At 39.2% G+C, this 14,272-nt stretch overlaps 2 protein-coding genes across 8 annotated transcripts in view; both read left to right on the forward strand.

Annotated features, from left to right (window-relative positions):
* The window catches only part of klc1b (kinesin light chain 1b), a 31,612-nt gene extending 19,577 nt beyond the window's left edge, over nt 1–12,035 (forward strand). For 5 of the 7 annotated variants that reach the window (XM_088086133.1, XM_088086136.1, XM_088086134.1 and 2 more), the window contains exons 13-16: nt 422–574; nt 8,791–8,915; nt 9,109–9,166; nt 10,470–12,035. In XM_088086133.1, the coding sequence (XP_087942259.1) occupies nt 422–574; nt 8,791–8,915; nt 9,109–9,166; nt 10,470–10,544 (411 nt within the window). In that variant the 3' untranslated portion in view covers nt 10,545–12,035. Of the gene's footprint in view, nt 1–142; nt 380–421; nt 575–4,454; nt 7,390–8,790; nt 8,916–9,108; nt 9,167–10,469 lie in introns of those variants that run through there. The other 2 variants (XM_088086137.1, XM_088086138.1) reach the window with 2 other exon arrangements.
* Nucleotides 12,036–13,914: 1,879 nt separating this feature from the next.
* The window catches only part of ptk7b (protein tyrosine kinase 7b), a 91,459-nt gene continuing 91,101 nt past the window's right edge, over nt 13,915–14,272 (forward strand). The window contains exon 1 of the mRNA XM_088086576.1: nt 13,915–14,233. The gene's annotated coding sequence lies outside the window, so the exon portion shown is untranslated. The remainder of the gene's footprint in view (nt 14,234–14,272) is intronic.

Raw genomic sequence — 14,272 nt, forward strand, 5'->3', positions numbered from 1 at the left:
GTTAGCAGCCTATTTTTCCAAACTGAAAATGTCTGTTTCTGCATGCAGATAACTTATCAGTTCCTGTTTTTGTTTATTCCTAAATATGTCCCCCAAATCTCATGATATTTCTTTCCCTCTCTCTACAATGCTATGGATCCAGAGCAACACAGTAAGTGGTTTGTCTCTAACTGATAGCCCCCATAGAGCCTCCACCTCTCTCCCCTAACATCACTCCCATCTCACAGACATTTAAAATGTCCCATTGTCTCTGTGCTGCCAGTGTGACATTAAAAGAGACAGAAAACACAAAATCCCTTTTAATAATGCCATGTAACTCTACACTCACCGTTATCATGGAGCTAATTTCTTCCTAGGATGTAGTTCTAATTATGGCATGTATGTTTGTTTGTGTGTCGTACTTGTGTGTTATTCCCATCAGGGCATTGATCCCATCCACCAGACACGTGTGGTGGAGATCCTGAAGGATACAGATGGCGACAGGCGGAGGAGCAGGGACAGCCTGAGCAGCGTTAAGTATGAGAGCGGCTCTGAGACCGGCGAGGAAGTGAGTATGGGCGTGGAGTGGAATGGGGTGAGTACAAATCCACTATAGTTGATTCAACACGGCCAGTGACCTCACTGGAAGAACAAGGCAGTGTTAGCAATGTCACAGAGGGTGCAGACTGGTGCAGAACATCCTACAACTTAATAGAATTTATGTAAAAGCAGCAGCTTGAAAGGGCCTAAAGGACTCTTTTCTTTTAGATTAGTACAGAAAGATAAAGCAGGGTTTTATATTTGGCAGGAAGCGGGCTCTTCTCCTGCCCGTAAATGATCAGAGCCAGTCAGGAAGCTTCACTAGACGCTGCTCCTCACAGGAAGCGCAAGATACTCACTCTCCTCCCTGTGGTCAAACTGCACAAAAGCCCAAATTAGTAATTCCTGCATTACTTCATTTATGATGTCAGGGATGATGCACATCATTATAAGCTGAGTACAAGTAACATTACTTATTAGATTTATTATATATGACCAAATAATAGGCTCAAAGAAGACTGAATTACACAACCTGCTTCTTAACAAAATCATTTTGAGGCATGTCTAAAAGGTACAGTACACCCAAAAATCAAAAATACATATTTTTCCTATTAATTGTAGTTAAAAGGAAACCTGTGGCTTTTTATCAACCTGGATTGTTTTAGCGTTAGTGCAAAAGTACATTTAAAAAACTCAACAGCAATGTTTTTCCAGATATTTTGACCTGGGTACTCAAGATAATCCACAGACCTTGTTGTGAGCAGTTTCATGTTGGGACCATTGTCTTTCTACTGAGCTACCAACCATTTCACCTCTCAGAAGAAGACGTGCATCTACTGCCAGCTCACCTAGTACCTCTTAGCTAGTTAACTTTAGAGCTCAGCCGAGGAGGACGCCATTTATGTTAACATCTTGCGTCCAAGAGCAGAGCCTCTTGTTCATGAGTAGATGCACTCTTCCTTCTAGAAAATAGTTCCTGTATGAAACTGCTCACATCAACGTCTGGATTATCTTTAGTAACCAGATCTTGATTTCTGGAAAGAGACATTGCTGACAATTTTTCAAAAGTTTTGTTTTTGCTGTTTTGAGCACCACAAGCCAAGTGCCATCTAGTTCCATTATATTCAAGAAAACACAGACATCTTTATGGCCAATATCTCAATATCTCTATAACAACACTCTGCAAATTGCACCAAAACAATCTAGAAAGAAAAATAGCTCTACAGGTAAGAGGAAATATATGCTTTTTATTGGGGTGAGAACTGTCCCTTTAAAGAGATATTAAGTGGAATAGCTGCTCAGTCCCAGTTCTTGATTTGGCTGCACCCAGTGAACTATATCTGCACCAGCCCAGTGACTCTTCATAGATGTCCCTTGTTCTTCTCATGAGGTCATTTTTTGAAATCCTTTTTGCAGAATGTAAAGCTGATTGAGTGTCTTGGCATGCTGACCCGTTGTTTTTTTTAATGCATTTAAGTTTGCTTTGGACTTGATGTTCATGTTTTTTTTGTTTTTTTTTGGTTGTCCATTGCTTGACAATGAAGTCCTAGTGTCTCGTTTTAATAAGTGGTTGTCCTGCTGGCAGCGCTTCTGCACAAGTGAAGCGGTAATAAAAAGGCAGAGGCTCATTCTGTGGCACCCTGGCAACATATGAAATATTTATTTGCTTTTCTGGGACTTGCAGAGATACAGCCTGTCTCAATCCCTATTAGGAAGTGTCATGTTTCCACTATTAAACACAATTGACAGTGTTTCCAATATCCTCGATGCTCATCTCTCCGTGCAGTAAACTAGGCGGTTGATATGTAATGGTTCATCCTGCTGTTTTATGGACTCGTTATCGTGTCCACTCTGGCTGTGTCTCAACAATCGTTAGTGTCATTTCACTGCAGGGCTTTTATTTTCCAGCACAGTGTTTCCCATTGGACTAGTCACCCCTCTACACGTTATCAAAGAGGTTGGTGCTGAAAACCTGATATTCCATATAGCAGTGCATGCAGTTAAATAGATGCTGCTGGAGCTGTGTCCCAGCTGGAAGAAGCCCTGACATAAGCCAGAGGGCAAGGTTGTGCCAGCAATGTCGTCTGAGCCTGTGCCTTTCCCCTCACTTAAGTGCAGCCACGCCCTTCACCTCACCAACCCAGCCAAAACATGCATGTAGCAACGCCAGCCTGCTGGGCTCACCCCTTAACATGCACACTAATGGACCATGTGTGTTCACTGTGTTTTCACATGGTTGATAAATGTCTGTTAACATGATGTCTGCTGCTCTCTTTGAGTAACATAAAGTAGAGAGGTGTTTTTTTTTTTGCTGGCTGTTGTGTGAATGTGAATGCATCTCTACACACATATGTTCATATGCATAACAGAGCAAACTGAACTCACTCCAGCAAATGCATGCATATTCATCCGAGCGTGCACCTGTTTGGGTTTGAAACATCTGATGGCATGCAAAGGATTGCAGGGTGTGTGCAAGCATTTATTGTCCATGTCACAAAAATAGCCGTAGAGATTAAATTTACATGGTCAAAATGGGAAAATGTAGCACATTCTCATGCTTTAAAGATGAAAGTATATTTGTATCAAAACGTTTAAGCTTTTGACTAAAATATGCTGAACAAATTCCATCAATCCATTCATTTACAAAGCTGCAAGCATGTAACTACAACTTGGCCACGTTGTGTTTTAGAAAATAGGCTTGTAAAGTCCTGTCTGCGTGTGTGTAGATAATTTTTGAGAGATGGTGTGATAGGCACGTCAGAACTATCGCCCGCTGTATAGCTTTGCCCAAACATGTCTTCACTCTGCCTTCGGGAAAGTCTGATACATCACTGAGGCTGTAGAAGTGCTTGACAGTCTATTTCATATATACAAAGAAGTAACCCTGAGGAGATGACAGCGGTTAGCAAACTTGTGGTTGTGTTAAGGTTCATTAGTCGAATGTATGTGCGTGTCTCTTTGTGCATGATGTCATTTACAAGTGTGTCTGTACCTGCTTTGTGCTCCCGGCTAGACGCTTCAATGTGCTGCCTGTTTGTTTGCATGTTTTCTAGATTTCATCCTTTTTCCTTTTCTACATGTCACTAACCTACTTCCTTGTTGATTACTCCTGCCATGACAACCAATCAGCCTGTCAATCAAATTTCCTTCTCTCATTCAGTGGATTGTACTCTCCCTCTTGAACTGTCATTCCACACAATACGCTTGGGTGGGGTTGGTATATAGTGACGCAATAGATAGGTTAGATAATGTATTAGTCATTGAGGTAATTGAGGAAATCAGGGCAAGCTGAGGCTAGCAGGAAAGGACTGAGATAATGTGTTCATCATTAGCAGATGTAAATGTCGCTTTAGGCAGTTTTAGCTTGCTAAGTTTTGTGCCAGAATCAAAATGTTATACATGGAGACGTGATTCAGAGCGCCAGTCCCTCTCAGCATCAGTGTAATGGCTTTATCATTATGCCCCTTTCAGTGCTGATGCCTGCAGATGTCCCACGTCTGCAGTGCACAGTCACTGGCTCTGTGCAGTGTGCCAAGTTCAGGCTCGCTGGTTCCCAGAGATGGAAAAAAAAAAAAAAAAAAAAAGCTGAGTCACGGTGACTGCAACCACCAACCTACTGCATCACTGACCTGCTTGTTGTAGTGCAGCTTCTAAGACAGCTGTAATGTTTCAAAGAGAAGCGCAACTGCTGTGCTGCGGGATTTACACATTATTTTTGTTTACGTAGACTTGGGTTTAAAAAATCTGCAACCAGATCCCAAGCTGCAGCTGATACAGTAAACTTTGTGCAGGGTAGACAGGTCTACAGCAGTACAGTTAGAAAAGGGACAAAGCTCAGATTTACTGTAGGTGTCCAGCGCAGGAAGCCCTACCCAAAGCTCTTAATCTTACAATGTGTGCCGTTTTTGTCTGTTTCTCTCTTTCTCTTTTATCAGGCCTAAGCCATCAAGATTATTCCTCCATCCTTCTCTTCTTCCCCAACACAATAGCAAAAGGATGTGTGTTGTCGTTCCCTCTGGCCTTCTCTGTCCCAACAAACCAACAGCTCCTCTACCATTCCCGGTGCCCCCCTTCGGCAGAGACTCAGAAAGCCCCCCTTCCGGTTGTCACTTCTGTCAACTCTGTTCAACTGACAACTGCTGGGACGTTTGGTCTTCTCCTCTCTGCACTCTTTTTTCCTCTCCTCCTTTCACTCTCTCTATCCTTTCTTCTCACTAACCCTGTGTCCTCCGACATGTCAGAAACCGTTACTTCAACTCTTTCTCTCACTTAACATTAAAAAGAAGTCATTGTGTGTGAAATCTTTTCCCTGTGAGGAAGCCACTCACACATTTTTCCTCTTTCCAACATCCATTTGTAATTTTTCATAGGTGCATAGTAGATCTGTTTGGTTAGATAGAAGCAGGAAAGTATGGAAGCCCATTTTTACCAATGTGATGAAAAATGATCCTCTAAGTCATTATAATGAGAAACTTTCTCAAAATAATGACCTACTGTCACAAAATAACAACTCAGTATTGCAAAAATCTTCTTTTTTGTTTAAAATAATAACTTAGTTTCTCAACTTACTAAAAAAAAAAAGTCAATCTTACTTATCTTGAAATAAGGAGAAACTTTAGAAAAATAATGACTTGATTATCTTGAAATAATGACTTAATATGTCAAAAAATTTGAAAAGGATTTTAAAATAAGGAGAAACTTTCTCGCAATTATGTAACCGTACCTATCTCGAAAAAGTGACTCAGCATTGCAAAAGTAATGAGAAACTTTTCTTTAAATAATGAGTTAGTATCTCAAAATAGTAACACATTTACTGAAAATGTTGACTTTCTTATCTTGAAATTAGCAGAAGCTTATATCAAAATAATGACTCAAAAAAAAGTGAAACTCTCAAAATGACTTATTACAAATTATTTTTTTAAAAAAGTGAAACTTGTCTCAAAATGACCTAGTATCCCAAAATATTGAGCTTTCTCAAAATATCAAATTATCTCAAAATAATCAGAAATGTATCTCTAAATAATGCGTCAGTGTTTCAAAATAATAACTTAGTATCTCATTATTTCGAAAAAAGTATTTTATTAACTTTTATTAACTTAATCGTTTTGAGGTAAGTCACCTGAAATTCTAAGTCATTATGTTATGATGTAAAGTCATTATTTTAAGAAAGTTTTCATTGAAATAACTTACGGGGTCTTTTTTTCATCACATTGGCAGAAATGGGCCCATAAATGAAAGTTATTTATTTAATAAAGGCAAAAGATTAAAGATTTTGAGGATCAGTGTCACCTTTGACAGCAGCCGTGGCACCAGACATCACTCCAACCCACAGTCAGATAAAGCGTTACAATCACTATAGAGTTAATATATTACAAAAGGATTCATTTCCACAGTTGCTCTGCATTGGTCTCACTCTGAATTTGTTTGCACTCGCAGTGTGTTTCTACAGCAAGTAATAGTTGACCTCAAAGCTAGCTTCCAACCTGGTGCCTGTATTTAGCCATAATACCGTCTTTTTCTTTATTTTTTTTAATTCAAGAAAGGTATTTTTTTTGCCATTAGGTGTCTTTTCTGTTTTTAACTGTTTGACAGTAGTGAGATCAAATGCCTAAAAGTTCGGAAATGATGGTACTGTATAATTTCAAATGATAATCAAAATATGTCATTTCCTTTTACCTTTTGTTGCCTAGTGGGTGAGAAATGAGAAGGGAGTATTGCCATTTTTTTGTTTTTATAGATATGTTTCCTTTTGATTTCAATTTTGTATCATTTTGTTTACATTTTTTTAAAAAATGTTGATTATTTTGTGGCTGAATATTAAGGCAGTTTGTCAACAGTGCCGCAGTGTTGCCTGTTGTGAAAGACCAGAAGGGCCAACATCAGTTGACAGCAAATTGGTCAGATCGCAGCAAGCTGTTGTTGCCATGGTATTTTTTGTTTGAAGTTGCTCTTGCTGGCTTCAGTGTCCTTGGTTTGATAGATGATTCACACAGGCTCTATACGCTGGTACGTTATGTACACAGTAGCTTGCATTTATAAAGGGAATTAGGAACACTGGTTGGTGCTGTATATGACAGCAGAGACGGCATCGAGCACAGATACTGGCCACCGGAGAGATCGCAAAATAATGGTAGATTACAAAATAACGGACGTAAATGCCCAGAATTGCCTTTTATTTGTTGGTGCAGGAGTAAAAGCTAGTGTTATTATTGAACGGAAGCCTGGATTCCACAGTAGATTTAGTGTGTATTTGTGTATGTTTTGGTGGTACAGTCACAGTGCCCACTCTGGCTATGGATACTGTATTTTGAACACAAAGCTTAATGGAGTGTGTTGCCTTTTTCTTAACACAGTCGTTTGCAAGTAAACATTGTCACTTTGGTGAATCATGTTTTTAGACACCCAAAGTACAGTGCGAGTGTTTCCTCAAGATCAACATGTTATTTCAGATGTTTAACTAACTGAATGTAAAATGACTTTAACATCTTTAAAGCGTAATTGTAGGCTGTATTTATAGATTTGACAAGTGCATTCACTATACAGCTTTTCGGTATGCTACTTGCCTTGATTCTTCATTCCTTCCAATGAGTACACCTATACTTCTAATGCAACTCTGAACAAAAGAATTGACTATGTACATCACATAATTATGACAATATTGTTGTGTTAGTGGAATGCTTATTTATTGAACTGTCTATTCTTGACATATATAGTGTGACTTCAGTTTCCTAAAGTGGAAGAACATAAATGGTAAGGTCTACAAGCACTATCTTAGTAAGTAGGACTGCATTATATTTACCATTCTGCATTGTGAAGATTTATTGCATCAACACTTGTTGGTATTCTCAAATAAAGTTTTTCATTTGTGAAGTTTTGTCTTTTCTCTGCATCGTATGGAGGCGACTGTATTACTCCGTCGTCAGCGGGAACAGAGACTGTTTTAGGTGTCAGCTCTAGTGGCGACTGCAGAGCCACTCAGTGGAACGAAAATATTTAGTCTTTGGTAGATACATGTACATTTTTTGATTTACCCACAGTCCCCCCTGCTGGTGATACATTTGTATTGCATCATGATGAACACACCATAGCTGGTGTGACTAATAGTAATAATTAAATGAATGGATGGATGGAATCAGTTACTGTAATACATTGTAAAACATGTTTATTGTTTTTTTTTTACATAAATTGATTAATCATTTGGTCTAAACAGAATATAGTGAATAGTGTCCATCACACTATTCTGAGGCTAAAGATGACGAAAAGACACAAACCAAAGACATCGAATTCGCTGTCACAAAAGGCAAATAAATGCGGCACATACTTCTGATTAAAAGAACACTTCACCCACAAAATGATCATTTGTATATATATCTTACTCATCATATGTTATGTTGAATTGGAGAAGAAAACCGTTTTTCTCGCATGCCTCCATGGTGAACGAAGAATCCAAAAACCGAGAAGAGGCTTTATGAACTGAAGTAATTGGGATCTGCATTTAACAACAGCAAATCTACATGAAATCATCGATTTACAAACTCTCACACAGCTCATGCAGTACAATCCAAGTCTCATTTATCCACTGGTTTGCTCAGTACTATTTAAAACACATATGAGTAGCTTTGCTCAATGCAATGCATGAGCAGAGTTCAAATGTGCACGCTTGCCCAGGTGTGCTACTCGTATGCGCATGACACTGCACATATGGAAACATTTTATATAGTTATGGTTTTAGCAAAAATGCATATATTTGTACTACATGAGTTGTGAGAGTTTGTAAACAGATGTTTTGATATAGTTTTACTGTTGTTTAAAAATGAAAAATGACCATCACTTATCAGAAAAGTAGCTGATTATCTTTCAATAGTCATTTGAGTTCTAGTTACTGTGGATGAAAAATAACACACAGCACAACTATTGGACCACCATGAGACCCTCACACTAGTGACTTATGTAACACAAAAGTACATTTACATGATCGTTATATCATGATAATAATGATGACAATAATATTGAAAGGTCAACTGTCAGAAAAAATGAAATTAGGCTTGCATTGCATGCTTTCGTTAACACTGCGCCCACACAAAAATCTAAATATTTCAGTCTCACCTCATTAATTGCACTTTGAATAATGTATGTTCTGCATAAACCCCCTTTTTGTGAGACTTCTGCTGTTTGGCTGCAACCAAGAAGAATGAAAAGATTTGCAGAAGTATGTGTCACCCACATCCTCAGTGCAGGAATAGATGGCTTGATGATTGTGTGTATCTGCAGGATGGCAGTGGAGCCCTCCAGCGCAGCGGCTCTCTGGGGAAGCTCAGGGACGTTCTCCGTCGCAGCAGTGAGCTGCTGGTGAAAAAACTGCAGGGCAACGGACCGCCTGAACCTCGCAGCACCAAGTAAGAACAGAAGAAGTCCTCTGATGGTTAACAGACATTTAAAGCAAATTGTATTTCTTGTTGAAGTTAATGTTTCTAGGGAGCAGGTAGATTCATAGCAGTCTGAGAATCAACTTGTCAGCGTCATGAAAAATACCTGTGCCCTGATCTCAGATATTCAATGAACATTATTTTCCTCCTGTTCTTTTAACAGCATGAAGCGAGCTGCTTCCCTGAATTACCTGAACAAAACCAGTGATGACCCGTTTCAGGTAAGAAACAGATTGTGCAAAGTCTTTTATTGTGTATTAATGTATTATTTTGACTGTATTATCGAAATTGTTACGTGTTAAAGCTGTAGTTGTTAATTTGTGTACACTTTTTTCTAACATGGTTAAATCTGGTTCCTCCTCTTATTGCTCTTTATTGCATTTGTTAGAATCCTCTGCTGCTGAAGGAAAATAACCAATCAGAGCCAGGAAGTCTCTGACGCAGCTGTCAGTCATGTCAATCACTGCTTGTAAATTGCAGTCAAACTGTCAAACTAGGAAGAGCTTAACAAATATGAATCAAGATTCTGTTACTGCATTGCCTAATTCTCACCTAATGTTCTTAGAAACATATTTTAGTGTACTGTTTAACTGTAAAATGAGAATGTTTGCTCCAGCTTGTGTGCTGTGTTTTGTTATGGCTCAGTTGCTTTCAGCATTGCAGCTGAATGACAGCTGTGTTCGAGACTCATTCCCACTGAAACCGCTTAAATTGGACTTTTTATTGTAATGAGAATGCGTACGATCGGCATCCACACACGGGTGTGAATGACTCTGCAGTAGACACAGGTTTTTATCGCCTCCGGCTCTTAATGGCATTGTTGGGAACACAACACCCAAGTGAACCCAAGCTGAAGTGAATTTCAGCTTCTTAACCGGTGAGATGCAGTGATGGGCTGCCACTACCATTCGTCTCCTCCCAAGCTGCATCAAACATTATTCCAAGTTAGTCTGCAGCGAGTCTGAAGGAGAGACTGAATAAGAAATATATAAAGAGAAGAAACCACTGAAAAGCTATCAAAGATCTCTGTTCCTTTTGTCAAACGTTTACTTGTGCTCCTGCCTGTCCATTAACGTTGCATGAACACACTAACAAAACAGCCCACACACACACACACACACACACACACACACACACACACACACACACACCAACTTACAGAAAAAAAGGCACTCATGTGCTGTAAAGATGTGTTCACTGGCAGTGGAAATATTTAGCACTTAGCAAAATGAGTGCCACATGCACTAATTTTGGTGGGAGAGGGGTATTCAGCTGTGATTGGTTGATGTTATTAAGTGCAGTGGATTCTTGCAAATGCCATTAGAAGCGCTCGGAGGAGGCAGAGAACTGACTTTTCCCTCTTTTTCAAAGATAGTCTACCTCATGCATTACTGCCAGGATATATTGACACTTTCGGCAAATATTACTAAAGTTACTTTTGTAAACATTACCAGCTGTAGTTAACTTTCATGTTGTTCCCCTCTTTTATTTTCTGTTTTTTGTCGCCTTGTAACTCTTTCACAGACTCGGGGAGGCAGTAATTTCAGGGAGAGCCGTGGCCTGAGCTCCAGCACTGTGGATCTCTACACTGGAAACTGAGCAGGTGGTTGTCTATAAGCTGATCTTTTCACTGACCCAAAGAGGCTCCTTCCTTTGGCTCGTTCTCTGAGCCACAACGATCACCCACGACACTACCAGACAGCCTCGCACACGCCCCTCCACTGCCTGTCAGCGTCTGACCCAAAGACTCATTTCCTACCAGATTCAGACCCAGAGACATTTTCTGCCATCAAAACATGCACATACATGAGTGATGTGTCTTTTCCAGTTTGATTTTAAATCCAGTTCTTCCAGAGACAGATTGCTTTATTTTCCCCTCATCATGTTCCTAACATTGGTGTTGCTTCAGCGCCTCCTAAATATGGCCAAGAAAACATACCTCATTTCTCCCCCTTATTCATAATCACCGTGACTCTGCGCTGTCACCTCATCTGTTGCCGTAGTGCCACCTGCTCTGGTATATTTCTCCTTATGTTCTTTTGATTTGAGATATGTGTTCCTCAGATGTTTCTGTCATCCTGTGCCATTCAGTGGTTTATTATTAGTGCAAATTAGAAAAAAAAGTCTTGTAGATTTCTATTTTCTGCAAAATTAGAATTGTCTTGAGAATGTCTGGGTTTGAAATGGCATCATGTAAAGTTGACATGATTACACTGTTTAAAAAAAATCATTTTATTTTCATTTTAATGATTTTGCCTGTTGAGATTCATTTGCAATGCAAGGTGTAGGTTAAAGCTTTGGGGAACAGGGTGAAATGTTTATCTTACTAACATGACGTGAGTCATGTGACTTGTTGGGGATGAGTTTTTGTTCATACAGACTTTCGGAAAACTATTACACATTTAAATAACCGCAGCTTTAACCTATACAGCTTTTAGATCCAAGTGTCTGCTTGAGTTTCTCTTCCGTTGCAGAGAAAACGCAGGAATAATCTTTGAGTTGTTTATGGTCTCAGAGTGCTGACAAACAACCATGAAAATGTTCAACGTTTTAGATTGTATATAAAAAAAAAAATGATTAGGCTGAACTGGGTTGCTTAATTAATCCTGGTCATCCTGAATGATCTCTGGTGCCATGCAGGACTCACCCGCAGACTGTTTCTCTGTGTCTCAGTCGACCTCTGCAGGTTTGAGCTGCCAACCGTGAGCACATCATCTTAAAATGTTTACAGTGATCAGAATGTGTGATACATTTCTAGATATGTGATACTGATAGATTTTTTTGCACAATTTTCAGATGGGTGTCTTCTGTCTTTGCATTTTTAGTGAAGCTCAAAAGAACTGGAATGTCTTGTAATTATTATTTTTGATTAATTTTCCCTCGTTCTGTTTTTCCTTTCATCGTTTTGTAATAAATGTAAACAACAGAATCTGATCGAAAGTTCACAAATCATAGAATTCATCAGGAAATTAGCGGGAATAGAACTGAGTTTCATTGTTGGTAAGATTTAAATGTGCATCGGTTTGATCTGATTCTTAATCTCACGTGTCATGAATAATGTGTGAAATAAAACCAACAATTTTCTAGTCACGTTTGTCATTTATTTTATTGTATATGGCTGATTTCAGGATTCCTTCCAGCTGTTGAAAAATTAAATTTTTTTAAATCTGAAAAACCACGATCCTGATCATCATAATGTCTTGACCACAAATCTGCCAATTATAACAGTGAGTTCTTCCAAGCATGATCTTTAACATCAGTGTGTAAGTCAGTGTGGAAACCCTCATGACTTGTTAAAATGGGATCTGTCTCCCAGAGTTTTCCCTCCTCTTTGTGGAAGTCAGCCCGAGGTTTCTCTGCTCACTGGTAATCTCTCAGTATGACAGCACTTAAATGTGGAGCATCAACCCAATAACACTTTTGAGAGCTTTGAATTAACCCCAGGATTGTGGTTGTTTTCCATGAAAACATCAAGTCAGAGTAGCAGAGTTCATTAGTTCATGACAGTTCAACCCTCAGAAACTTCCCAGTAAAGGTTTTCTGTATAAAACGTTTTTGAATTTCATTTTTACAACAGTGTGTCCTCATTCTCTGCAGCCCCTTCCCATCAGTGTAACACTGGTTTGACCCTTTAATCCTTCCGCTTGGTTGACTGCATGTTTCTGTCAGCCATATAGGTGCCAGCTGGACCAGCAACATGGCACCAGTCCCACACACAGTAGGACCAGTGGTGCCAGCAGGGGCCGTCCCCCCGTGGTTTCAGTGATGTATTTGCATGGGCAGGACTTGCTGGGTTTGTGCCATAACTACCTGTCGAAAACTTGAATGTGTAGAATGTCCTGCTGGTTTAACTGATAGGAGAACATTGTAGGAAAAAAGCTTTTTCAAAAATATACTATGTGAATCACAATCAGGGATATTGCACATTACAATAAGGGTTATTAGTCCCTTCATGCATAACAAATATACATAGCTACATACAGGAATTATTGAGGCTATTTTACTATTACTATTATTGCTAGTTGACTATTTTAGATTTTTTTTTTTTAAATTTGAATTATTTGCATGACACGAGATATGTATTATAAGTAGACAGTGCTCGGGTTGAACCAGGGGGTCGCAGTGTTGTACTCCTAATCCCAAATCGGGTACAGGCACCGGAAGCTGCTTTGTAGGAAAAGAGGGAATACCGTCAAGCAACCAAAGATACATTTATTGTGAGAGGATGTGCGATGTTTTAATTTCAAAACAAAAGAACATATTTTTGGTGCGGAACTGCGCAACAGTTAAAACTGTTGACGGGTTTGAGTATGTGTTGAACATGGTGCTGATTAACTAAAAGAAAAATGCAACTGATATTTCAAGACTAAAATAGAAGTGAAAAAACTTTTGAATAAAATGTATTTGCTCAAGAAAGCCATGAAATTACGACTTGTAAAATATAAAGGAATGGATGGATTAATTAATTAATGTAAATAAATAATAAATAGAAAAAGTTGGTCCAGGAACAAAATATATGGATAATATTAAAGATTATGAAAAAATTATGAAAGTTAAATATATGGTGTGGTTTTAAAAAGGTTTAAACTGCAAATTAACTATTCTAATATTGTCTTTAACACAACACAAATAGACACTAAACTAAACTAGACTAAACTGAATGAATGAATCAATGTACATGAAGTTGGGGCAAGAACAAAATATATGAATAACTTGTACAGCATGGTAAATTATGAAAGTTAAATATATAGTCATTTTTAAAAAAGGTTTAGCCGCAAATGAGCTTTTCTAATATTGCCTTTACACAACATATAAAGACAATAAAGTTAACTAAACTGAAACAAACAAACAAAATACTAAAATGTTAAAAGATATGTGAATTGCACGCATAACATTTATTTTGAAAGTCCCCACAGGAACTAAACTGCATTGTTTCCGCCCACTTGACGCGGGTGTAAAAAATTCACAGAGGCGGTGGGAGGAAGCAAACTTGGAAACACCGCGGAGAGAAACTCCCTCTCGTTGAAGACTGAACTGGCCCGGCATTCGGCAGCTCTGCACTCCGGCACACGGCGGCAACACACACCGGCCTGTAATGAACCTCAGCGGCCTAATTTCACACCAACCCTCCGCCCCGTGAGCTACCTGGAAGTTTAAACTCCCCTCCAAACTTTCGGCGGGGCTCCTCGCTCTGAACTCGCGAAGTCGTCTGTGTGGCTGGCCTGTGAACCGGAGCGACCGTCTCCACATGTCTCTGCCTTGTTCCTGCTAGTTTCCAAAACAACCAGGTGAGCAGGCCGTCTGGCTGCCCCCGGGGACCTGCGCAG

Source organism: Plectropomus leopardus, chromosome 13 (genome assembly GCF_026936395.1).
Source record: "Plectropomus leopardus strain MGB_pleo_1.0 chromosome 13, ASM2693639v1, whole genome shotgun sequence".
Taxonomy (NCBI): domain Eukaryota; kingdom Metazoa; phylum Chordata; class Actinopteri; order Perciformes; family Serranidae; genus Plectropomus; species Plectropomus leopardus.